At 43.7% G+C, this 26,507-nt stretch overlaps 2 protein-coding genes across 2 annotated transcripts in view; both read left to right on the top strand.

The window, feature by feature from the left end:
* The window catches only part of MYOM3 (myomesin 3), a 67,923-nt gene extending 64,214 nt beyond the window's left edge, over positions 1-3,709 (top strand). The window contains exon 30 of the mRNA XM_070763698.1: positions 1,021-3,709. Within this exon, the coding sequence (XP_070619799.1) occupies positions 1,021-1,296 (276 nt within the window). The 3' untranslated portion in view covers positions 1,297-3,709. The remainder of the gene's footprint in view (positions 1-1,020) is intronic.
* Positions 3,710-14,654: 10,945 nt separating this feature from the next.
* Positions 14,655-25,938, top strand: LOC139173851 (fatty acid-binding protein, liver). The gene is made up of 4 exons (XM_070763697.1): positions 14,655-14,783; positions 17,314-17,486; positions 18,789-18,878; positions 24,644-25,938. The coding sequence occupies exons 1-4, from the start codon at positions 14,717-14,719 to the stop codon at positions 24,692-24,694; spliced, it is 381 nt and encodes a 126-aa protein (XP_070619798.1). The 5' UTR covers positions 14,655-14,716; the 3' UTR covers positions 24,695-25,938.
* The last annotated feature ends 569 nt before the right edge of the window (positions 25,939-26,507 follow it).

Here is a 26,507-nt window from a genome sequence, read left to right as displayed (position 1 = left end):
TTCGCGGGTTCGAACTTCGCCAAATGTCTATACCACGGTTTTTCAAAAATATTAATTAAAAAATACTTCACGGTTTTTTTCCCTATATTAAATTTCTATGCCGCCCTTCTCCTGAGACTCAGGGCGGCTCACAACAAGTAAATACGAAACATGTAAGAAATCTAATGTTAAAACACACTAAAAACTTCAATACTAAAAACATAACTTGAATCCTAAAACCCCAATATTTTTAGAAAACAATCACCCACATTCATCCTATCATTCAGTGAGAGGCCGGGGTAGATAATAATAATAATAATTTATTAGATTTGTACGCTGCCCCTCTCCAAAGACTCGGGGCGGCTCACAACAATAATAACAATACAATATAATACAAATCTAATGTTAAAAATGACAAGTTAAAACCCATTATTACTAAAAACAATAAATGCTACACAATCAGAACACACTCAAATGCTACAAGTCAGTAGGGGGAGGATTAGTCCCCCCATGCCTGGTGACATAAATGAGTCTTCAACATCTTGCGGAAGGCGAGGAGGGTGGGGGAAGTTCAAATCTCCGGGGAGAGTTGATTCCAGAGGGCCGGGGCCGCCACAGAGAAGGCTCTTCCCCTGGGTCCCGCCAGATGGCATTGCTTAGTCGACGGGACCCAGAGAAGGCCAACTCTGTGGGACCTAATCGGCCACTGGGATTCGTGTGGCAGAAGGAGGTCCCGTAGGTATTTTGGTCCAATGCCATGAAGGGCTAATGTTAAAATTGTTAATGTTAAAAAGGGATGTTAAAATTTTAATGACTTAAAATTTTTAAGGCCTTACGAAAGACTGGGAGGGTGGAGGCAGTACGAATCTCCGGGAGGAGTTGATTCCAAAGGGCCGGGGCCACCACAGAGAAGGCTCTTCCCCTAGGCCCCGCCAGACGGCATTGCCTGGTTGACAGGACCTGGAGAAGGCCGACATTGCATTGCCTTTCACTGTCCCATCTGAAGCCCTACAATGAATCCCTTCTTTATTTCCAAAACAGACTTTGTGCTTGACCTGTATCATCTCTGGAGACCCTTACCCAGAAATCACCTGGTACAAGAACGAGAAGGTCATTACTTTCAAAGATCGGTACAAGATGGAAGTGAAGGGGACGGTCATCACGATAACCATCGAGAACGTCAACAGTGAGGACACGGGCAGGTTCAGCATCTTTGTGAAGAACAAGTGGGGCTCCGAAACTGGGAAGGTGACGGTCAGCGTCTACAAGCAGGGGGACGAACCGAAGGAGCTGAAAGAGGGAAGCCCCTCTGCCTGAGCCCAGGGTCAGTTCGGAGGGCTGCGTCTGGTCCAGAGAGCATCGCCCTATAGAAGAGGATGGTCCTTCTTCATTGCAAGGAAAGACCCACCTCCCCGTCTCCTACCCTACCCTTGCTGCTTTCTGAGTAGACCCGTAGGCTCATGATATTTGTAGATACAGTGGTACCTCTACCTAAGAACGCCTCTACTTAAGAACATTTCTAGATAAGAACCGGGTGTTCAAGATTTTTTTGCCTCTTCTTAAGAACCATTTTCTACTTAAGAACCCGAGCTCGGAAACATTTCCCAGGAAATTTGAGAGCAGCACGAAGGCCCGGCCAGTTTCCTGCCATACCCCCTTTAATCCTGGCCATCTCGGGCTTTTCTGGGCTGCCAGAGGAGCCTTTCAGTGGCGCTTAAGGAGGCTTTGGCAGTCCAGAGTGAACGAAGCATTTTCCTTTCTCTGGGCACTTGGAGAGGGAATAAACCTAAGTCAGTGCCCAGAGAAAAGAAATGCTCCCTTCGCTCTGGGCAGCGACTGTCCTCCTCCTCTTCTTCCTCCTCCTCCTCCCACCAAAATTCCAAGCTTTTATTTCTTTCCTAATGGGTTTGCACACATTATTGGCTTTTACATTGATTCCTATGGGAAAAATTGCTTTTACTTACAAACTTTTCTATTTAAGAACCTGGTCACGGAACGAATTAAGTTCTTAAGTAGAGGTACCACTGTATTTATAAAAGTTAACCTCCAGTCCCGTAAGAGGATTAGCATCAGGGGCTCTTAGCCACTCCTCGGTGATTTTCACTGCTCAAAAAAAAATAAAGGGAGCACTCAAAGAACACATCCTAGATCTGAAAGAATGAAATATTCTCACTGAATAGTTTGTTCTGTACAAAGTTGAATGTGCACAACAGCATGTGAATTTTTTGTCAATCAGTGTCGCTTCCTAAGTGGACAGTTTGATTTCACAGACGTTTGATTTACTTGGAGTTATGTTGTGTGGTTTAAGTGTTACCTTTATTTTTTTGAGCGGTATATACTATATATCCCTATAGCAATAGCACTTAAGCCAGGGGTCAGCAAGCTGCCATTTATTTAGCAACTGTTTGAAGTAACAATGGCACTGAAAAACAGAGACTGTGTAACCAGGGCAGCATCCCCACCTGTCACCTGATCAAATTTCAGGCCCTAAGTACCTGATACAGGTAGTCCTTGAGTTACGACCGTAGTTGAGCCCAAAATTTAATGTTGCTACCTGAAACATTTGTTAAGCGAGCTTGCCCCATTTTACCACTTTTTTTGCCAGAGTTGTTTAAGTAACTCGTTGCAGTCATCATAAATATGAATCAATTGCCAATCATCTAAATTTTGATCACGTGACCATGAGGGGGGGCTTGTAAATGTGAAAAATGGCCATAAGTCCAATGAAGGGCTGCAAAAAAATTTACTACCATGCTGTGGGCGTGGCTTACTGTGTGGGTATGGCTTGATGGTCATGTGACTGGTAGGAGTGGCTTGACAATCATGTGACCGGGGTGGCTTCATCACTGAAATAGTGCATAAGCTTAGTACCATCACTGCGTCTCTCCCCACCCCCTTGGGGACAGCAGCCCATCACTGCGTAAGTCCTTTTTTCCAGTGTCGTTGTAACTTTGAATGGTCACTAAATGAACCGTAGTCAGTCGCAGACTGAGATACTATGTTTATCACAGTTATAGCATCCCGGGCTCATGTGATTGATATTTGCCGCTTTCCCCACTGGCTTTTGAGAAGAGAAATCAGTGGGGGGAAGCCAGATTCTGATTGAGGGCTATATTATTAAAATAAAGCACTAAAATCACTAAAAAAGAAGGAAGCAGCATGATAAAGATAACAACCGACCAAACATAACTCTGTCTTGAGCGTGAATGATGCTTGGTTTGAGATACAGGGATGCGTGAAGGTGACGTCAACTGTTCACTCGGTGGTGCAAATTTTTAGCAAAAATTTTGGTCACTAACTGAATTGTTTACTAACCCAGGCGTTCAATAATCGAGGTTCCACTGTATCTTTATGGGAAAAAGTTCAGAAAGTCTATGAAAGAAAGTCTAGTCAGTATAACTTTAGGTGTATGCATGTGTGCTGGTCACCTGGTCTTCTTTTTCTGGTGCAAATGTGCACAGAAAGACCAGCTAGCCGGTGGACTGGAACCCGGAAGAGCAATGGGCAAAGGCTGGCGTGCCCGGAGAGATGGTTCTGTGTGCCACTTCCGACACACATGCCATAGGTTCGCCAACACAGGCTTAGAATGACGAATGTGAATGGAATCAACTCAGGCCTAGACTGCAAATATTCACAGATATTTTTTCAGACTTAGATTCAAGGATCTCCTGGAGCTACTATATCTTTGCTGACTTGCTCTACTGTTTGCTAAATAAATATTGGATTTGGACAGTGTGATTACGATTGTATTTATTTAAGAAACATGCTCAGATCCGACACTGTGCCACTGGGCAGCTTACAAAAAAGCAGAAATAAATAAGGATGGCGTTTTGCAGTGGCACTTTTGCATTTTTCTATGAGACAATCCAAATAGTGACCGCTGGATGTAGGGAGGCTCCCAAGACCCTGATTTTTTTGCAAGAACATTTTTTTTTTTGCCCTCTCTTCCCCTGTTCTGTGCATGCAGCAGGTCTTTGAAGAGATTAGCTTAAATTTTAGCTTCCCAAGGTCAGGACAGGAAGACACGGTGGTATTGAGCAAAAGGTGCTGGGAGTCACTGAACTATTTGGCATTTCCATTCAATGCGCCCCATTGCAGCTCAAGCCAAAGTATTTGCTATCACGGAAGGAACATCCAGAAAGGATCCCCCATGACATGTCACAAAACTGGGTTTATACACTACAATTCTGTCTGCACTCAGGTTTTATTTATTTATTTATTAAATGCTGAATTGCGCTCCGCCCAGCGGCTCATAAGGTCTTCCGGGACCAGCGCAATTTTGCTGCTGCACCTGTGGTTAATATTAAGCTTGTATCTGTTGTGTGCTCATGTGTTGTTAAACATAGAAGCATAGAAACATAGAAGTCTGACGGCAGAAAAAGACCTCATGGTCCATCTAGTCTGCCCTTATACTATTTCCTGTATTTTATCTTACAATGGATATAAGTTTATCCCAGGCATGTTTAAATTCAGTTACTGTGGATTTATCTACCACGTCTGCTGGAAGTTTGTTCCAAGGATCTACTACTCTTTCAGTAAAATAATATTTTCTCATGTTGCTTTTGATCTTTCCCCCAACTAACTTCAGATTGTATCCCCTTGTTCTTGTGTTCACTTTCCTATTAAAAACACTTTCCTCCTGAACCTTATTTAACCCGTTAACATATTTAAATATTTCAATCATGTCCCCCCTTTTCCTTCTGTCCTCCAGACTATACAGATTGAGTTCATTAAGTCTTTCCTGATACGTTTTATGCTTAAGACCTTCCACCATTCTTGTAGCCTGTCTTTGGACCCGTTCAATTTTGTCAATATCTTTTTGTAGGAGGTCTCCAGAACTGAACACAGTATTCCAAATGTGGTCTCACCAGCATTCTATATAGCGGGATCATAATCTCCCTCTTCCTGCTTGTTATACCTCTAGCTATGCAGCCAAGCATCCTACTTGCTTTCCCTACCGCCTGACTGCACTGTTCACCCATTTTGAGACTGTCAGAAATCACTACCCCTAAATCCTTTTCTTCTGAAGTATTTGCTAATACAGAACTGCCAATTCAATACTCAGATTGAGGATTCCTTTTCCCCAAGTGCGTTATTTTACATTTGGAAACATTAAACTGCAGTTTCCATTGCTTTGACCATTTATCTAGTAAAGCTAAATTATTTACCATATTACAGACGCCTCCAGGAATATCAACCCTATTGCACACTTTAGAGTCATCGGCAAATAGGCAAAACTTCCCTACCAAACCTTCCCCTACGTCACTCACAAACATATTGAAAAGAATAGGACCCAGAACAGACCCTTGTGGCACACCGCTTGTAACCTGACTCTGCTCAGAATACTCGCCGTTAACAATAACTCTCTGATGTCTACGCTTCAGCCAGCTGCAAATCCATTGAACTATCCAGGGATTAAGTCCAATCTTTACTAATTTATCTATCAGCTCTTTATGTGGAACAGTATCAAAGGCTTTGCTGAAGTCCAGAGAGGCAACATCCACGGCACCACCTTCATCCAACACCTTTGTGACATAGTCAAAGAAATCAATGAGATTAGTCTGACATGATTTGCCTTCAGTAAAGCCATGCTGATTTGGGTCCAATAAGTTATTGTTTTTTAGGTGCTGATTTATCCTCTTTTTGAGTAGAGTCTCCATCATTTTAACTACAACTGATGTCAAGCTAACTGGCCTGTAGTTAGCAGCTTCTTCTCTACTGTCCTTCTTGTGGATAGGCACAACACTGGCCATTCTCCAATCCTCAGGAACATCTCCTGTTAACAGGGATTGGTTAAACAAATCAGTCAGGGGGGTTGTTGTGGTTGAAGCTGCACGAAGACCAGCAAAGCACAACTGTCCTTCCAGTTTCTGATGCACGCAGAAATGAATGGTGGCTGGGGAATTCTGGGAGTTGAAGTCCAGATATCTTCAAGTTGCCAAGGTTGGGAAACACTGGTTTAGACAACAGTTCCTACAAAAGGATGATTTTATAAAGAAATTGGTAAAGCCTAAGAAAAGTTGGGTCTTCATTGTTCACTGTTTTCTAAATATTCCCCTGGAACAGAAATGGAAAATCGGAAGAACATTGGTTGATTTTGAAATAGTATGACGGACATCTAGAAAGGTGATTGAAGTGGCTCAGCTCTGACCAAGTACAGATTGAGTAAAGTACTGTCAAGTAAGGTTGCTGAGTATTGATCCTGATAAGGTTAACCAACATTTGTGTCTAGCTGATGAGTCATCGTTATGATTTGCCTCTAAGCCAGAATTCCTAAGCACCTACTGCCAGGTCTCCGGTGCTTTTTCTCTTTCCACCTTGCACAAATCTACCAATAATTGCAATAATTTGACAGCAAAATAAAATAAACGGAAGTCCGGAGGTGGGGTTTCCCAGCGAGGGGAGCCTCAGCGAAATCGCAGCATCACAAAAACACGGACGTCCGGAGGTGAGGTTTCGAGGACTTCCGTGTTTTTGTGATGCTGCAATTTCGCGGAGGCTCCCCTCGCTGGGAAACTCCATCTCCGGACTTCCATTGCCAGTGAAGCGCCCGTTTTTGCGCTGCTGGGATTCCCCTGCAGCATCGCAAAAACACGGAAGTCCGGAGGTGGTGTTTCCTATGGAGGGGAGCCTCAGGGTAATCCCAGCAGCGCAAAAACGGGTGCTTCACTGGCAACAGAAGTCCGGAGGTGGGGCATCCCAGTGGTGGCAGCTTGGGTTTGTAAGGTGAAAATAGTTTGGAAGAAGAGGCAAAAAAATCTTAAACCCTGGGTTTGTATCTCGAAAAGTTTGTATGACGAGGGGTTTGTAAGACGAGGTATCACTGTACTCTGAAAAACGCAGTACTCTTCAAGTACCAGAATAATACTTGTTCTGTCTGGGTGCCCCCAGACTTCAACACCAACTGGAAACAGCAGCCAGACACGCTGGTAAAAGCAAAAGCACTTTATAGTTTGAAAAATAAACACAGAGAAAAACCTGTTCTTCCCAACAGGCAGGCTATGAGACTTCACAGCAGAGTCCTGATGGCCAGACAATACAGCAGACTTCTTGCTGGCACACCCACCACTGTAGAGAATAAGACCCACACCTTTTTCCCCCAAGGTTTCAGTATTCAAAGTCACAAACCAGAATTCCAAGTCGCCAAAGATCACAGCCAGGTCCCAGGACTCCCAAAGATAATACTCCACAAGCCAGGAAGGGTGGGTCTGCCTTTTCAGCCTTTCCAGAGAGCACCACACCCAAACCCAGCTGTTGCCTCTTTAGTGCTGAAAGTACCTGGCTAATTGTCCCCTTCGTTGTGTTGCTCTTCTCTGCCGGAGATCTATGATTGCTTGTGCATTTTCATCTAAGGAATCCAGGCTGCTTGCTGGGGAGAGCTCCCCCGAGGGGGACTCTGGCTGTCCTCCCTCTCCCTCAGCCTGAGATTCCTCCTCCCCGTCTGCCTGAACCTCCTGTTCCTCATCCTCCCCCTCTGAGCAGGAAGCCGGCAGAGGATCAGCCGTTCCCTGAGGGGCCTCAGACGGAATCACAACAAATACTATACCAGTTTGGTAGAGTTCCCACAAAGGTACAACTGAACAAGGGTAAAATGCTCTTTGGACCTGATGGATGAAGGAGATCTTCCGTCTAATTTGTTCTTCTGTTAGAAGATAAAGCTCTGGGTCCTAAACCAGAGATAGGTTCCATCATGGAGAGGTTTTTCTGCAGACCAGAGGGGTTGTGGTTTCACGGGGGTTGGGGACTCATATCCTAGACCAGCAGTCACCCAAGAAAATTTGGGTGGTCTGCAGAAAAATTATTTGCATTTTTTATATTGCACTAAATCACAGGTCCTCAAACTCCTAGCCCTGGGTCAGATACATACAACGAACGTTAGTTTTGCTGTGGAGATCAGAGGGGGGCAGAAATTCAGACTGCTTCGGTCTCCTGGTGCAGGGCTTTGGGCGAAGGCTGGAGGGAAGTGTTGCTGGTGGCAAAGGACCAGAGAGCCTTTTGCAAGTGGGATCATGGCCTGGAATTGACTGACCATCTTAGCCCTATGAGCCTCCAGGCGCCAATACCTGGCCTTACACTCCCACAGGTCTTCCCTCTGCTTTATTTATTTATTTATTTATTTATTTTTGATTGGATTTGTATGCCGCCCCTCTCCGTAGACTCGGGGCAGCTAACAACAATGATAAAAACAGCATGTGACAATCCAATAATAAAACAACTAAAAACCCTAATTAAAAAACCAAACATACACACAAACATACCATGCATAACTTGTAATGGCCTAGGGGGAAGGAATATCTCAACTCCCCCATGCCTGGCGGTATAAATGAGTCTTGAGTAGTTTACGAAAGACAGGGAGGGTGGGGGCAATTCTAATCTCTGGGGGGAGTTGGTTCCAGAGGGCCAGGGCCGCCACAGAGAAGGCTCTTCCCCTGGGGCCCGCCAAACGACATTGTTTAGTCGATGGGACCCGGAGAAGGCTAACTCTGTGGGACCTTATCGGTCGCTGGGATTCGTGCGGTAGCAGGCGGTTCTGGAGGTAATCTGGTCCAATGCTATGTTCTTAGTCCTCAGAGAGGTGCTTCTGTTGAGCCTCCTTCTTAACCAGATCCAATTTGAACTGAGCTGTTTTGCCAGCTCTTTCTCATGGTGGCTGCTTAGCTCCATCAATTGCTTTCTGTATTTATTTATTTAATTTATTTATAGATTGATTTTGTCCAATACATAATGAGGGTTTTAGTGGGTATACACATAGTAAAATATGTAATGAAAGTTATAGAGGATATACTCATAGTAAAATATATCTAAGAAAGAAGAGAAGAGAAGATATAGGAATAAAACATATCAATGAAAGAATAGAAGAAGAGATATAAGAATAGAAGAAAGGTATAGTAGATATAGGAGAGCAATAGTACAAGGGACGGAAGGCACTCTAGTGCACTTGTACTCGTCCCTTACTGACCTCTTAGGAATCTGGATAGGTCAACCGTGGATAATCTAAGGGTAAAGTATAGGGGGCTTAAAGAGCCCAGGTGGGGAGGGGAGGAGTTTTCATGAACTCTGTGAACTGGGGTTTATCCAATAAGCCAAACATAAGCACTATGAATGCTTAAGTTTAGATTATTGGCAAGCTCAGCGTTATAAATGGACCCAGTCAGACATTTAGTCCCCATTTGTTCCTCAAAGTCCTGATGGTCCATTTAATTCAACCTGACCTTGACATCTTATCCAGATTCCACCAGTTGATACGCTTCATACTCAGTGAAGGGCCACAAAAATTTTTACTACCACATTGTGGGCATGGCTTATTTTGTGGGTGTGGCTTGCTGGTCATGTGACCGGGTGGGAGTGTCTTGATAGGCATGTGACTGGGGGTGGCTTAAAGGCCATGTGACTGGCTTGAAGGTGGCCAGCTTGATGTCACTCACATCAAGGGTTTGGGTTAGGGTGCCTGGCTTCTCCTCAAAGAGATACAAGAAATTTACTATTACTGAACATCCAAAATATACTTTTTAATCCTATATATATACACTGTATGTCATATGTGTACATGCATATTATACACAAGCACTCAAAAATATACATTATATACTATATGTTGTTCTGTCTGGGTCACTCCAGAAGCCAATACCAACCCAAAAAGAGAAGCCAGACACACTGGTAAAAGGCAAAGGCAGTTTTATAAAATTCAAGAAAAACACAGGTAACAGAAAATGTCCTTACAAACAGGAAAATGCTGTATCTTCAGATATATTCACGAAGGCCAAAAGTCCATGCAGCAATACAGAATTCTTGCTGCCAAGCCAAGGCTGTAGATAGCAGACCTACACCTCCCACGGATCTTCCAAAGCTGCTGGGCCACAAGCCAGGAACAGAGACGCCGAGAAACAAGACAGGATAACGCAACTCCAAACTGATAACACTCCACATGGCTTCAAGGGCTTGCCTGCCTTTTAAACCCTGCTGATAAGGACCACACCCAAACCCAGCTGTTTCTACTTCAATGGTGAAAATATCTCTTTAACTGCTCCTTTCGTTGCTCTGAACGTCACTGTCTCATGTCAATGACAGCTTGTGCGTCATCACCTAATGACTCCAAGCTACTGGCTGGGGAGAGCCCCCCCCCCCCCGGGGCTCTCATGCTGTTCTCCTTCATCCCATTCCTGATTTTCCTCTCCCCCATCCGACTGTTCAGCCCCCTCCTCTGTGCTGTCATCCTCCTCCGGGCATGGAGCCAGCAGAGACACAGCTGGTCCCTGAGCAGCCTCAGGCTGAATCACAACATATGTAAGCTCCATTTTTGCTACCTCCACTGTGTTCCACCCCATGTGGGCAGCAGCCCATGACTGTTTATACTCTGAAGTCGATTTTCTACTGCGGCTTGACTTCCTGGCTCCAATCCTTCCCCGCAGGGAGGCAGAACCGATTAAGCTGTTCCGCCCCAGACGCCTGATGGATCCAGAGAACTTTCAGAAGGCGCTTGGGGTTATTCCAGATACACTCGTACACAGTTCGGCAGAGTCTCTGGCTGAGGCTTGGAACAAGGCTGCAGCGGAGGCTCTTGACCGAATTGCGCCGTTGCGACCTCTCCGCGGCACTAGACCCCGTAGAGCTCCATGGTTCAACGAGGAGCTCCGGGAGTTGAAACGCCAGAAGAGACGTCTAGAGAAGCGATGGAGGAAGAGTAAGTCCGAATCCGATCGAACACTTGTAAGAGCACATGTTAAGACTTACAAAGTGGCGCTCAAGGCGGCAAGATGCGCGTATCATTCCGCCTTGATTGCATCAGAGGAATCCCACCTGGCCGCTCTGTTTAGGGTGACCCGCTCCCTTCTTAATCAGGGGGGAGTTGGGGAGCCCTTGCAGAGCAGTGCCGAGGATTTTAACACGTTTTTCGCTGATAAAATCGCTCGGATCCGAGCGGACCTCGACTCCAATTGGAATACAGAGTCGACTGACAACGAGTCAGTTGAGGTGACTGGGGCACGTACTTGTCCACCTGTCTGGGAAGAGTTTGATCTGGTGACACCTGATGAAGCGGACAAGGCCATTGGAGCTGTGAGTTCCGCCACCTGTTTACTGGATCCGTGTCCCTCCTGGCTGGTTTCGGCCAGCAGGGAGGTAACACGGAGCTGGGTCCAGGAGATTGTCAACTCTTCTTTGGGGAGGGGGTCCTTCCCGGATCCCTACAAGGAGGCACTTGTGCGCCCCCTCCTCAAGAAGCCTTCCCTGGACCCAGCCATTCTCAACAACTATCGACCAGTCTCCAACCTTCCCTTTATGGGGAAGGTTGTTGAGAAGGTGGTGGCGCTCCAACTCCAGCGGTCCTTGGAAGAAGCCGATTATCTAGGTCCTCAGCAGTCAGGATTCAGGCCCGGCTACAGCACAGAAACTGCTTTGGTCTCGCTGATGGATGATCTCTGGCGGGCCCGGGACAGGGGTTTATCCTCTGTCCTGGTGCTTCTTGACCTCTCAGCGGCTTTCGATACCATCGACCATGGTATCCTTCTGCACCGGCTGGAGGGGTTGGGAGTGGGAGGCACTGTCCTTCAGTGGTTCTCTTCCTACCTCTCTGGTCAGTCGCAGTCGGTGTTAGTGGGGGGTCAGAGGTCGACCTCTAGGTTACTCCCTTGTGGGGTGCCTCAGGGGTCGGTCCTCTCCCCCCTACTATTTAATATCTACATGAAACCACTGGGTGAGATCATCCAAGGGCATGGGGTGAGGTATCATCAGTATGCAGATGATACCCAGCTTTACATCTCCACCCCGTGTCCAGTCGGCGAAGCAGTGGAAGTGATGTGCCGGTGCCTGGAGGCTGTTGGGATCTGGATGGGTGTCAACAGACTCAAACTCAACCCGGATAAGACGGAGTGGCTGTGGGTTTTGCCTCCCAAGGACAATTCCATCTGTCCGTCCATCACCCTGGGGGGGGAGTCACTAACCCCCTCAGAGAGGGTTCGCAACTTGGGCGTCCTCCTCGATCCACAGCTCACATTAGAGAAACATCTTTCAGCTGTTTCCCAGGTTCGCCTGGTGCACCAGTTGCGGCCATATTTGGACCGGGAGTCACTGCTCACAGTCACTCATGCCCTCATCACCTCGAGGCTCGACTACTGTAACGCTCTCTACATGGGGCTACCTTTGAAAAGTGTTCGGAAACTTCAGATCGTGCAGAATGCAGCTGCGAGAGCAATCATGGGCTTTCCTAAATATGCCCATGTCACACCAACACTCCGCAGTCTGCATTGGTTGCCGATCAGTTTCCGGTCACAATTCAAAGTGTTGGTTATGACCTATAAAGCCCTTCATGGCACCGGACCAGAATATCTCCGGGACCGCCTTCTGCCGCACGAATCCCAGCGACCAGTTAGGTCCCACAGAGTTGGCCTTCTCCGGGTCCCGTCAACTAAACAATGTCGTTTGGCGGGACCCAGGGGAAGAGCCTTCTCTGTGGCGGCCCCGACCCTTTGGAATCAACTCCCCCCAGATATCAGAGTTGCCCCCACCCTCCTAGCCTTTCGTAAGCTCCTTAAAACCCACCTCTGTCGTCAGGCATGGGGGAATTGACATGTTCCTTCCCCCCTAGGCTTATAAAATTTATGTATGGTATGGTAGTGTGTATGATTGGTTTTAACTTGTGGTGTTTTAAAATTAATTTAAATATTGGATTTGTTTACATTGTATGGCGATTGCTGTGAGCCGCCCCGAGTCTGCGGAGAGGGGCGGCATACAAATCTGATTAATAAATAAATAAATAATAAATAAATAACTCTTGATATTTTAAAAAAATCCTTATATCGTCGGTTGGCATGCATTTATATGGTATGATAAATTAAAACACATTCATATTTTAAAAATAATATTATTAGGAAAGCATTGATAGAAGTATGGAATGAAATAAAGAAAAATCATTTTTTAGTAATGCCAGAATGGGTATCACCCATTGAAGCTATTACACACCCGAATCTTAAAGAAAAAGGTAAGAGTTGGAAATATAGGGATTTGTTAGATGATAAATTTAAATTAAGAACAAAACAAGAATTATATGACTTAGGTATTGACTTGGACTGGTGGCAATATATACAGATTAGTTCGAGATATCAAACAGATGTAAAGATTTATATTTTTAAAAAAGAAAATAACGTACTGAGTAAATTATTATTTCAAAATTATTCAAAACCAATTGGAAATGTGTATAAATACCTATTAAATTATAGAACGATAGGTTGGATATTGAAAGACAATATGATTAGTTGGTGCAAAAATTTAGGCAAAGAGATAGATTTAGATACATGGGAAAAAGTATGGATGTATAATTGGAAAATAACAAAATCGATTTCCTTTAAAGAAAATCAAATTAAGATGTTTTATAGATGGCACCTTCCATCATATAGAATTTCTAAAATGTTTCCGTCTGTATCGCCTATTTGTTGGAAATGTAAAAAAGAAATTGGTACATATTATCATGCGTGGTGGACATGTCCTGAGACAAAAATATTTTGGAACAAAGTAGAGAATTGGATAAATGAAATAACAAAGGAGAAGATTAAAAAATCTCCTGAATTGTTTTTATTGGGTATTTCAAATAGAAAGTATAAAAAAGGAATTTATTATCTAATAATACATATATTGGTTGCGGCACGAATAGTATTCGCACAGAAATGGAAAGAAAATACAATACCAAAAGATACTGAAGTATTTTAAAAAATTATATAATGTGCAGAACTAGATATGATGACTAACCGTTTAAATAATCAAACTGAAACAGAATATTATAAAATATGGGATAGAGTATATGATTGGTGGAATTTTAAAAATGGTATTAATAATTAACTATAATATAGAATGAAATATTAAATAGTATTACTAATAACTTTTTTCTCTTTTTTTCTGTTTGTATAAGCATAGAATATTTTAAAACGTAAAAAAGTTTAATTAATAAGTTTAATATCTAAAATATAGTTAAAATTAACAAGAATGTAACTTACACATATGACATTTGTGCTTTGATCTGATCATAGTTAGGATTTTTTATATTTTTGTATTAGTTAGACTTCTACGACAAGAGGAGCAATGGTAGCTCCTTAAATGTTTACTCTTGTATGTCCTTGTTTGTCCTTTTGAAAATTCAATTAAAAAAAATAAAAAATAAAAAATCCTTATAAATGTGATTCTATGGGATTTAGCCAGTGTGACTAACCATTAATTAATTAATTCAAAAAATAAACAAGCCAAAGAGCTGCTTTTTCAGAAGACAACTATGGGTAAGCCTCAGTCAGATATAAAAGTAGACTGATATGGTTTTCAGATATAAAATTGTAGAAGCAGAAATAAGAGGGTTTTGTTCTTACAATGATTCCCTGAAACCGGACATGGAATTTAGCAAATGATATTCTTCTAGGGCAGTGTTTCCCAACCTTGGCAACTTGAAGATATTTGGACTTCAACTCCCAGAATTCCCCAGCCAGCGAATGCTGGCTGGGGTATTCTGGGAGTTGAAGTCCAAATATCTTCAAGTTGCCAAGGTTGGGAAACATTGTTCTAGGGAGTCAGCTGAGGCATGATGAACGAGAGGTTATTCTCACAAAGTACAAATGGAAGATTAATGATTGATGGCTCGAAAGTACACAGCTCAGATTTGGGCAGGGTAAAAGGTTCCCTCCAGTATAAAGGGAAGCCAATTGCCAGGAGATTCCCCACTGGCCTTTCCCAATTGGAAGCATCCAGTGGCATTCCCAACATGGCGTTTAATGGTACCTGGCAAGTTTACAGCCAAGAGAAATATGAAGACTTCCTGAAAGCAATTGGTAAGCTACAGGCATTTTTTTTGGACCAAAACGAATAGGACAGTGATGGCGAACCTATGGCACGGGTACCACAAGTGGCACGGGGAGCCATATCTGCTGGCACACGAGCCGTTACCCTAGCTCAGTGCATGTGTGTGCCAACCAGCTGTTTTTCAGCTTTCCTGGAGGCTCTGGGAGGGCATTTTCAGCTTCTGGAGAGTCTCTGGGTGGATGGGGAAGGGCCTACTGGGCCCACCAGAATGTGGGAAACGGGCTGTTTCTCGCCTCCAGAGTGCCTCCAGGAGAGGCGGGGAGCCATTTTCACCATCCCCAGGCATTGAATTATGGGTGCGGGCACTTGGGCATGCACGATACCATATGTACACATGGTTTGGTACCTGAGGAAAGAATTAATTTGATTTAATTTGATTTATTAGGTTTGTATGCCGCCCCTCTCCGCAGACTCAGGGTGGCTCACAGCAACAATAATAACAATATATTTATATATTATATATTTAATACAGTGATACCTTGTCTTACAAACTTAATTGGTTCCGGGACGAGGTTTGTAAGGTGAAAAGTCTGTAAGACGAAACAATGTTTCCCATAGGAATCAATGGAAAAGCAATTAATGCGTGCAAGCCCAAAACTCACCCCTTTTGCTAGCCGAAGCGCCCGTTTTTGCGCTGCTGGGATTCCCCTGAGGTTCCCCTCCATGGGAAACCCCACCTCTGGACTTCTGTGTTTTTGCGATGCTGCAGGGGAATCCCAGCAGGGGAATCCCAGCATCGCAAAAACAAGCGCTTCGCAGGCAACGGAAGTCTGGAGGTGGGGTTTCCCATGGAGGGGAGCCTCAGGGCAATCCCAGCAGCACAAAAACGGGCGCTTCACTGGCAACGGAAGTCCGGAGGCGGGGCATCCCAGTGGCGGTGGTGGGTTTGTAAGGTGAAAATAGTTTGTAAGAAGAGGCAAAAAAATCTTAAACCCCGGGTTTGTATCTCGAAAAGTTTGTATGATGAGGCGTTTGTAAGATGAGGTATCACTGTATTTAAAAACATCTAAAACCCATCATTAAAACCATATAACACAAGCTTACCTCACATAAATTATATAAGCCCAGAGTGGGGATATCTCAATTCCCCCACACCTGGCGACATAGGCGGGTCTTAAGCAATTTATGAAAGGCAGGGAGGGTGAGGGCAGTTCTAATATCTGGGGGGGAGTTGATTCCAGAGGGCTGGGGCCACCACAGAGAAGGCTCTTCCCTGGAGCCCGCCAGATGACATTGTTTAGACGACGGGACCCAGAGAAGGCCAACTCTGTGGGACCTAATCAGACGCTGGGATTCATGTGGCAGAAGGCGGTCTCAAAGGTATTCTGGTCCGATGCCATATAGTGCTTTATAGGTCATAACCAACACTTTGAATTGTGACTGGAAACTGATCGGCAGCCAATGGAGGCCACAGAGTGTTGGAGAGACATGGGTGAATCTGGGAAGCCCCATAATGGCTCTCGCGGCCGCATTCTGCACGATCTGAAGTTTCCGAACACTTTTCAAAGGTAGCCCCATGTAGAGAGCATTGCAGTAGTCGAACCTCGAGGTGATGAGGGCATGAGCGATTGTGAGCAATGACTCCTGGTCCAAAAAGGTTCACCATCAAAGGAATAGGATCTCTAAAGCAGAATCTGAAGTTTTGACTGGACATGCTATTCCATCTTGAGCATAGTGTTCTCTGGGTAAGAGACAGAGGTGGGCTGCTAAGGTGGAACGGTGACGTGTGCTCCTCCCCCGTGGCTCTGAGTCAGGAGCGGGCTACCATTCCCGGCCCTACCGGAACGGGCTGGAAGCGCACCCCTGCTCCCCCCATCTCACGTGCACAATTTCTGCATGCGCAGAAGCGAAAAAAACCTGGAAATGGACAAACAAGTAAGTGCCCGCTCGCCACTGCTCGCCGCCGTTTGCCCCACCTCGCCTCTCACTCTTGGGCTAAACGGCGGCAGCACGGTCGGTGGTGAAACCCGGTGAGAGGCAAGCAAGGGGCGAATGGCTGGGGAAGGCTGCGCTCACGGCAGGGCAGGGCAAGCGTAGGTCTGAGGAAGCATCGGTGGCTATGCGCTACATGGGCGCCACCGGAATTGCATTCTCCACCATTTAGGCTAGGGTCCACCACTGCTCTGAGTGCTAGCGGAGTCCAGTGCAATTATGCTACTGCACCTGGGCAGGTGTCTGGGTGCGATTTCACTACCTGCCCAGGTGCAGTAGCATAATTGCGCTGGACTCCGCTAGCACTCAGAGTCATGGGAACAAGCACACGTCACCGTTCCACCTTAGCAGCCCACCTCTGGTAAGAGGACAACTGGAAAGCTAAGCAACCTACAATGAAGAGCAAACAGTTATTTAGAATAGTCCTCCAGAGCAGTTACTCAAACTCAAGGAAGAAGGAACAATCCTTACCTGTAGCTAGTGTTTCTCAACCTTGGCGATTTTAAGATGTATAGACTTAGCTGGCTGGGGAATTCTGGATTCTATCATCTCTCCCCTCTTCCTCAGCCCTATCAGATGACATCATTAAAACTGCCAAAGACATCAAGCCCATCACTGAAATCCATCAGACCGGGAATACTTTTGTGGTCACCTCGAAAACCCCCAACAAATCTGTTACAAACACCTTCACGTTGGGAAAAGAAGCAGAAATGACCACCATGGATGGGAAAAAAGTCAAGGTGAGTCATATACCCAACTATTTGACATTTTATTGCACCATTGCCAAGAGTCCCTAAGAAAGATGGGCAGTTCAAAAATATGAAAAGTTCAATGAAAGAAAGAAAGAAAGAAAGAAAGAAAGAAAGAAAGAAAGAAAGAAAGAAAGAAAGATGGGAGGGAGGGAGGGAAGGAGGGAAGGAAGGTAGGAATAAAAAGGTGGGAGGGAGGGAAGGAAGGAAGAAGGAAAGAACTCAATCTGTATAGTCTGGAGGACAGAAGGAAAAGGGGGGACATGATCGAAACATTTAAATATATTAAAGGGTTAAATAAGGTCCAGGAGGGAAGTGTTTTTAATAGGAAAGTGAACACAAGAACAAGGGGACACAATCTGAGGTTAGTTGGGGGAAAGATCAAAAGCAACATGAGAAAATATTATTTTACTGAAAGAGTAGTAGATCCTTGGAACAAACTTCCAGCAGACGTGGTAGATAAATCCACAGTAACTGAATTTAAACATGCCTGGGATAAACATATATCCATCCTAAGATAAAATACAGAAAATAGTATAAGGGCAGACTAGATGGACCATGGGGTCTTTTTCTGCCGTCAGACTTCTATGTTTCTATGTTTCTTGGAACAAACTTCCAGCAGACGTGGTAGATAAATCCACAGTAACTGAATTTAAACATGCCTGGGATAAACATATATCCATCCTAAGATAAAATACAGAAAATAGTATAAGGGCAGACTAGATGGACCATGAGGTCTTTTTCTGCCGACAGACTTCTATGTTTCTATGTTTCTAATAAATAAATAAATGAATGAATGAATGAATGAATGAATGAATGAATGAATGAATGAATGAATGAATGAATGAATGAAGGAATGAATGAAGGATTGAATGAAGGAATGAAGGAAGGAATGAATGGTCTCCTCGACTTGAAAATCTTAAAGCTAGTTAAGCAGTTCCAATCCTGGAACTGCCCATCTTAGATTTTTCTATAATTTTCTGCACAGATTATAGGAAACGTCTATGGAGATTCTCAATCATCCAGGTCATAGTTGGCCCAAAGGCTTTTTCCTAAAAATACTTAGACTCCCTTGCTTTTTTCCTTTTTATTATTTATTTTTTTTATTTATTATTAACTCAAGGTTGCAACTGCAGCACTAATTTTCTTTCCCCCCATCCCCCAAACATTGATCTTTTTCTATCAGTATCTTTACAGTTTCTGGTTGCTTTAGCCCTAGTTGTTGTTAGCTATCTACTTACTGTATTTCTCGCTGTTTGATCCATGTTCAGTAATGGTTTCATCGTTTTACAGTGCACAGTAAATATCACAGATGGAAAATTAATAGCCAAGGCAGACAAATTTATCCACGAGCAACAAATTGAAGGCGATGAAATGGTAGAGGTAAGTCAAGGTTATAGTTCCGTGATGGCGAACCTATGGCACGTGTGCCACAAGTGACACGCAGAGACATATCGATGGGCACACGAGCTCAGGTCTGGGGCACATGCACGCACCAGCCAGCTGATTTTCAAGCCTTTTGGGCCCACTGGGAGTTGGGGAAAATGCTGGCTTAAGAATTATGGGAGTTGAAGACCACAGGTCTTAAGATTTGCCATTATTGTTATTGCTGCTGTTGTTGTTATTATTAAAATATACAGGGATTGCTACTTCATGATCCATATTTATCAAGCATAATAATAATAATAATAATAATAATAATAATAATAATAATAATAATAACAACAACAACAACAACAGAGTTGGAACTGACCTACTATTTCAGACAAATGATTATCCAACATCTTCTTAAAAACTTCCAGTGTTAGAGTATTCACAACAAGCTGTTCTAGTGATTTATTGTATTAACTGTCTGGAAATTTCTCCTTAGTTCTAAGTTACTTCACTCCTTGTTTAGTTTCCACCCATTGCTTCTTGTTCTACCTTTAGGTGCTTTGTAGAATAGCTTGACTCCCTCTTCTTTGTGGCAACCCTGGACCATTGCTATTATGTCTCCCCTGGTCCTTCTTTTCATTAAACTTGGCTTAATGAAACTAGGTTTAATGGTTGGAAACTCTGGCTTAGATGTTACAGATACATAATACAAGTCAAAGAATCATTAGTGATCATGATCATCTAGTTTTGGTTACTACACTATAAAAAAGATATTGAGCCTCTAACAGTGGTGCTCACCCTTTCTAATGCCGCGACCCCTTTATACAGTTCCTCATGCTGTGGTGACCACCAACCATAAGTCTAGTGCCAATTCTCCCAACAGAGCTTTAAGCTGATTGGCAGGAAGGTCAGAGGAACACCCCCACTGTAAATGCCTGATTGGTTGGATTGTAAAAATATGTTCCAAGGCTCCAGAATAGAATCTTTAGTTCTTAACGCTATGTCTTTTCCCGTGGTCTTAGACGACTCCAGTGAAATGGTTGTTTTACCCCCAAAGGGGTCCTGATCCCCAAGTTGAGAACCACTGCTCTAGAAAGAGTGCAGAGAAGAGCAACAAAGATGATTTGGGGACTGTGGGTAATGACCTTTAAAGCCCTACATGGCATTGGGACAGAATACATCCGGAACCGCCTGCTACCGCACGAATCCCAGCGCCCGATAAGGTCCCACAGAGTTGGCCTTCTCCAGGCCCCGTCGACCAAACAATGTCGTTTGGCGGGCCCCAGGAGAAGAGCCTTCTCTGTGGCGGCCCCGGCCCTCTGGAACCAACTCCCCCCAGAGATTAGAAGGGCCCCTACCCTCCTTGTCTTTCGCAAACTACTTAAGACCCACCTTTGTTGCCAGGCATGGGGGAGTTAAGTTACTCTTTCCCCCTAGGCCATTACAAGTTATGCATGGTATGTTTGTGTGTATGTTTGGTTTTTTATAATAAGGGTTTTTTAGTTGTTTTTATTAATTGGATTGTTCATGTTGTTTTACCACGGTTGTTAGCCGCCCCGAGTCTGCGGAGAGGGGCGGCATACAAATCCAATAAATAATAAAAATAATAATAATAAAACATATGGAGAATGGTTACAGGAACTGGGCATGACTGAAAGAAGGACCAGGGGAGACACAATAGCATTGTTCCAATATTTGAGGGGCTGCTACAGAGAGGAGGGAGTCAGTTTTCCAAGGCACCAGAAGACCAGACAAGGTATAATGGATGGGAATTGACCAAGGAGAGACTCAACCTGGGAATAAGGAGAAATTTAGTGACAGTGAGAGCAATCAACCAATGACATTTCTTGCCTTCAGATGTTGTGAGAGCTTGATTATTGGAAGCTTTCAAGAAGTGACTGAACTGCCATCTGTCACAAATGGTTTAGAGCAGTGATCATAGTTCCCTCTAAGCTGAGCAGTGAGCAATCGCTCGCTTAAAAATCATCATCAACTCAGAGTTTTCCAAACCTGCCCAGAAGCCGAGAGGGAAAGAGTGAGAGGGAAGGAGAGAGAGAGGAAGAGAGGAAGAGAGAGAAACAGACAGAAAAAAGACAGGAAGGAAAAGAGAAAGAAAAAGAATGGGAGTAAGGAAGAGAGAAAGAAAATCAAAATCTAGTTTGAAACTAGCTCAACTATTTAAGTGGCATTTTGATATTGATAGAGTTGCCCTATTATGAGCTCACTGTGATAGACACACAGTACAGTATTTTATTTTGAAATTCTCTATTTTTTTGTTTGTTTGTTTGTTTGTTTGTTTGTTTGTTTGTTTATTCATTTATTCATTCATTAATTTATTATTTCTGTGCCACCCAGTCCCAAAGGGACTGCCGCTCAGACACTATACTTTTCCGCCCACCCCCCAAAAAAATTAGAGGGAACACTGGCAGTGATGGTGAACTTTTTTTTCCTCGGGTCCCAAAAGAGCGTGAGCGCGCACTATCGCACATGCGTGAGTGCCCACACCCATAATTCAATGCCTGGGAAGGGCAAAAACAGCTTCCCCCAACGCCCAGAGGCCTTACAAGTCCATTCTATCTCTGCCTTCTTTCATTTTAATGAAACAGGGAAGTATCTGCCAGAATCACTTTCAGGCATCATCTCATTGTTATGCATTTAGAAATGTTCCCCTCGCTTTTGCTTAGGTAATGAGTTTTGCAGATTTCCAGCGAAGTCAACTTCCTTATTCACTACACTCAAAGCCTCCAAGAAAGCTGCACGGTGTATTCACATCTACATCAGGAATTGGGGTTCACTTAAAGGGGTTCACTACCATAGCTATAAAACAACTACCATTACAATACAGTGGTACCTCTACTTAAGAACGTCTCTACTTAAGAACTTTTCTAGATAAGAACCAGGTGTTCAAGATTTTTTTGCCTCTTCTTAAGAAATATTTTCTACTTAAGAACCCGAGCCCGGAAAAATTTCCCAGGAAATTTGAGAGCGGCACAAAGGCCCAACCAGTTTCCTGCCCTTCCCCCTTTAATCCCGGCCATCTCAGGCTTTTCTAGGCTGCCAGAGGAGCCTTTCGGTGGCGCTTAAGGAGGCTTTGGCAGTCGAGAGCGAACAGAGCGTTTTCCTTTCTCTGGGTGCTGCCTCACAGTCATAGTTCCCTCTAAGCTGAGCAGTGAGCAATCGCTCACTTAAAAATCATCATCAACTCAGAGTTTTCCAAACCTGCCCAGAAGCCAAGAGGGAAAGAGTGAGAGGGAAGGAGAGAGAGAGGAAGAGAGGAAGAGAGAGAAACAGATAGAAAAAAGAGAGGCAGGAAAAGAGAAAGAAAAAGAATGGGAGTAAGGAAGAGAGAAAGAAAATCAAAATCTAGTTTGAAACTAGCTCAACTATTTAAGTGGCATTTTGATATTGATAGAGTTGCCCTATTATGAGCTCACTGTTATAGACACAGAGTACAGTATTTTATTTTGAAATTCTCTGAGGCAAAACAGGGTGGGGTTTTATTTATTTGTTTGTTTGTTTGTTTGTTTGTTTGTTTACTTACTTACTTACTTACTTACTCACTTACTCACTTACTTACTTACTTATTTATTATTTCTGTGCCGCCCAGTCCCGAAGGGACTGCTGCTCAGACACTATACTTTTCTGCCCACCCCCCCAAAAAATTAGAGGGAACACTGCTCACAGTCCCCCCTTTTTTTTAAGCCTTAAAGTTTTGGATTTTTTAAATTCCCCTTCCTTCCGCAGCGACTGTCCTCCTCCTCTTCTTCCTCCTCCTTCTCCCACCCAAATTCCGAGCTTTTATTTCTTTCCTAATGGGTTTGCATGCATTATTTGCTTTTACATTGATTCCTATGGGAAAAATTGCTTCTACTCAAGAACCTGGTCACGGAACAAATTAAGTTCTTAAGTAGAGGTACCACTGTACTTGTAAATTGTAACTTCCACCTATTAAAAAAAAAATAGTGGAAAGAAGCAATCTAGAAATAAGAAGAAATTTCCTAACTATTAATCAGTGGAACAGAAGTGTTGGGAGCACTATCGCTGGAGGCTTTGAAAAAGAGGTTGGACAGCCATATGTCTGATGGCTGTCTACACTCAACCTAAGCATAGAAAATAAGGAAGTTGACTTCACTGGAAATCTGAAAGAATTGTTACCCAAGCAATGGGTAATAATTTAAACAGGGTTGGACTCAGGGAAGACCTGCCATCTTTGGCGCTACCAGTGCGCCCTCTGTGGCTGTTGTGGGCACCCGTCGGCGTGAGATTTCACTTCTGCGCATGCGCAGCAAGTGAAATCTTGTGTGAAGATGCTTGTGCAGCGGCCGATTAGGTCCCACAGAGTTGGCCTTCCCCAGGTCCTGTCGACCAGACAATGTCGTCTGGCGGGACCTAGGGGAAGAGCCTTCTCTGTGGCAGCCCCGGCCCTCTGGAATCAGCTCCCTCCAGAGATTCGAACTGCCCCCACCCTCCTTGCCTTCCGCAAGAGCCTCAAGATGGGTTTATGTCGCCAGGCATGGGGCAGTTAGAGTATGCCCCCCCCTTTCTGACCATTAAATGTTATGTGTGGATGTGATTGAGCTATTGACTGCTTTTTAATGTAATGGGATTTTAGTTTATAGTTTTTAATTATTAGATTTGTACACATATTGTTTCTGTATTGTGTCCTGTGAGCCGCCCCGAGTCTTCGGAGAGGGGCGGCATATAAGTCTAATAAATAATAATAATAATTTTGGCAATTTTCACCAATATTTTTGCTTCTGCGCCTGCGCATAAACAAATATTGGCAAAAATCGCCAAAATCTTACTCACACGAGCGTCTTCACCCAAGAGTTTGCTTGCTGCCCATGCGCAGAAGCGAGGGCGCACATGTATGCCTTGGGTGCGAGCAACTGCACATGCATTCCGGAACTCGCTACCGTAACGGTTCCAGTATCAGTCCATCGCTGGTGGGTTCTTGCTTAGGTCACTGCTGGTTTGCTTCTTCCTGCATTGTGTGGGTGCACATGCACACACACATGTGCAGTGCTGAAAACTCGGCTTCTGCGCATGCACAGGAATTTTAAAAAACAGCTTCTGTTCCTGCACAGAAGCCAAAAACAAGAGAGAGACGATTCACGCTCCCAGTTCGACGGGCAGGGTGAAATTTCTGCTACCAGTTCTATAGAACGAGTACGAACCAGGAGCAAACCACCTCTGGGTTGGACTAGAAGACCTCTAAGGTCCCCTCCAACTCTGTTATTCTGTTATATCTATAGTCTGCGGAGAGGGGCGGCATATAAATCCAATAAATCTAATCTAATCTAAAAAGAGAGAGAGAAACAAAAGCAAAGATTTTTAGCATCTACACTTATTTTTGCATTTTCTGAGCCACCCCGAGTTTTCGGAGAAGGGCGGCATACAAATCTAAATAATAATAATAATAATAATAATAATAATAATAATAATAATAATAATAATTGATGTAAAAAGAAGGGCCCTGGAGAAACCTTGTTACTGAAATTAAGAAACAGAAATAAGAAGTAAATTAAATTCTTAATAAATAAAATGCCTGTGTTTTATCAACCAGGGCAGTTCCTCACCTTTTAAAATATCATTGATTCAAAGATATAGCCATTTCCTTCCTAGTTCGTGTCTGCTGCAATTTTAAAGAGCTATAGTTGTGGTGAAATATATTTTGTCATGCTTACAGAAGCTTTACATTGGATAATTAAGTCATTTTAATTTCTTAAGGCTTTCTTTTTTCTAAGGCTCCTATCTTCACTTTTCTCCTACAGACTATTTCCTGTGGCTCGGCCTCATTCACCCGAAGGAGCAAGAAGATTTGAACAAAAAAAGGAGAGGACTTTATTATTATTTTTGTAGGTACTTTTGTACATGAGACATTAAAACGGAAAAAAAAAAACCAGCGTCCATATCAGTTCATGTTTCGTCCATATCAGTTCGTGTTTCCTATTCTTCGAAAGCAACAGGTTTTAGAATGACCAACCATGTCCTTTTATTCATTTGGATACACATAGAAAAAGAAGATTGACGGCAGAACAAGACCTGCCCTTATGCTATTTCCTATATTTTATCTTAGGATGGATATATGTTTATCCTAGGCATGTTTATTTATCCTAGGCAATATTTAATTTTGCATATTATTATACCAGCAAAATTATCCTACTCAAAATTTCTGCTATTGGTTCTCCAGAACTTGTCAGGGTTCCAAATAGCATCTGAAACTCAATCAGAGTCTGAGCCACAGCATTCCTCAAAGTTCCAATTTATTGCCAAATCCATGTTGGCACATATGCTAAAGCTACAAGGGTTTCTCCACCTGTTTTAAAGTTCATTCCCTTGTTCCCAAGCCCACAAGTTTATCACATTCACTAGTCTTCTTCTGCCAACATGTCTGTCAGTCCCAACAGCTTCCGGGCAGGTGCTGAACAAAGGATGACCTTGAGAACCTAGAAGGAATTTGTTATGGCGACATCTCTACTCATGCGCTAGCTCCTTCCAAGTTCCCACAGCAAGAATACATTCTAAAGCATAAAATGTGGCAGTCCAAAGTCTTCAACCAACAATGGCTTTAGCCTGACACTGTCAGGGTTCCAAATAGCATCAAACATTAAAACAGTGTCCGAAGCAAAGTATTCCTCAAGACAGCCAGTTTGGGGTTGTGGCAGCCTGGGTCACTGTCGGTTCTAGTGACCCAGGCCACCAAGTTACTAATAGAACTGGTCCAAACCAAGAGGAAACCACCTCTGCTCAAAACATCTTGAACTTGATGGTTGGGGGCAACTAAGTGAGGGAATTTAGGGATTCTCAATTCTGGCTATGATTCCTGAGTCACACATGTCTTCTAATACATAGTGTTTCCCAACCTTGGCAACTTGAAGATATTTGGACTTCAACTCCCAGAATGCCCCAGCCAGCGCTGTTCTAATAAAACTATAGCTATCCCAACAAATGAAGCCAAGGATCGTTTCTACTTAGGAGTTCAAGCTGTGGCAGGGCTGATGACCACCTGCATAATTTCATGCCAATCTGTAGCAATGGACAAATAAGTCATCAATCAATGTTGGCCTGAATATGGTCCCTTTTTTATCTTTGGTGATGTTCACCCTTTCTCCAACAGCCCTCCAGAGGTTGCTTCGAGCATTTTATTTCCTGGTTGATTTATAAGATTCAGAGTGTTTCTTTAATAGGTTTAAGGTATCTCAGAGCAGCATTACTGGTTGTTGAATGGTGCAGCATTATTATTTATTTATGTCAAGCACGTATTGGTAGCATACAAAGAAATAACACTGTTTATATATACGATATTGGTTCTAATAAGAGAAAAACTTAGGACAGGGACGGTAGGCACACTGGTGCACTTATGCACGCCCCTTATTGACCTCTTAGGAATCGGGTGGATAGTCTAAGGGTAAAGTTTTGGGGGTTTGATGATGATACCACAGAGTTCTAGGCATTAACAACTCAGTTGCTGAAGTCATATTTTCTACAGTCAAGTTTGGAGCGGTTTACTTTGAGTTTGTATCTGTTGTGGTTGAAGCTGAAGTATCCGTTGACAGGAAGGACGTTGTAGCAGATGATTTTTTGGTGGTGTTTAAGGCGACATAGTTCTAAGCTTTCTAAGCCTAGGATTTCAAG

This window comes from Erythrolamprus reginae, chromosome 11 (genome assembly GCF_031021105.1).
Source record: "Erythrolamprus reginae isolate rEryReg1 chromosome 11, rEryReg1.hap1, whole genome shotgun sequence".
NCBI classification, from domain to species: domain Eukaryota; kingdom Metazoa; phylum Chordata; class Lepidosauria; order Squamata; family Dipsadidae; genus Erythrolamprus; species Erythrolamprus reginae.
This window is presented reverse-complemented; position numbering and strand designations above follow the sequence as displayed.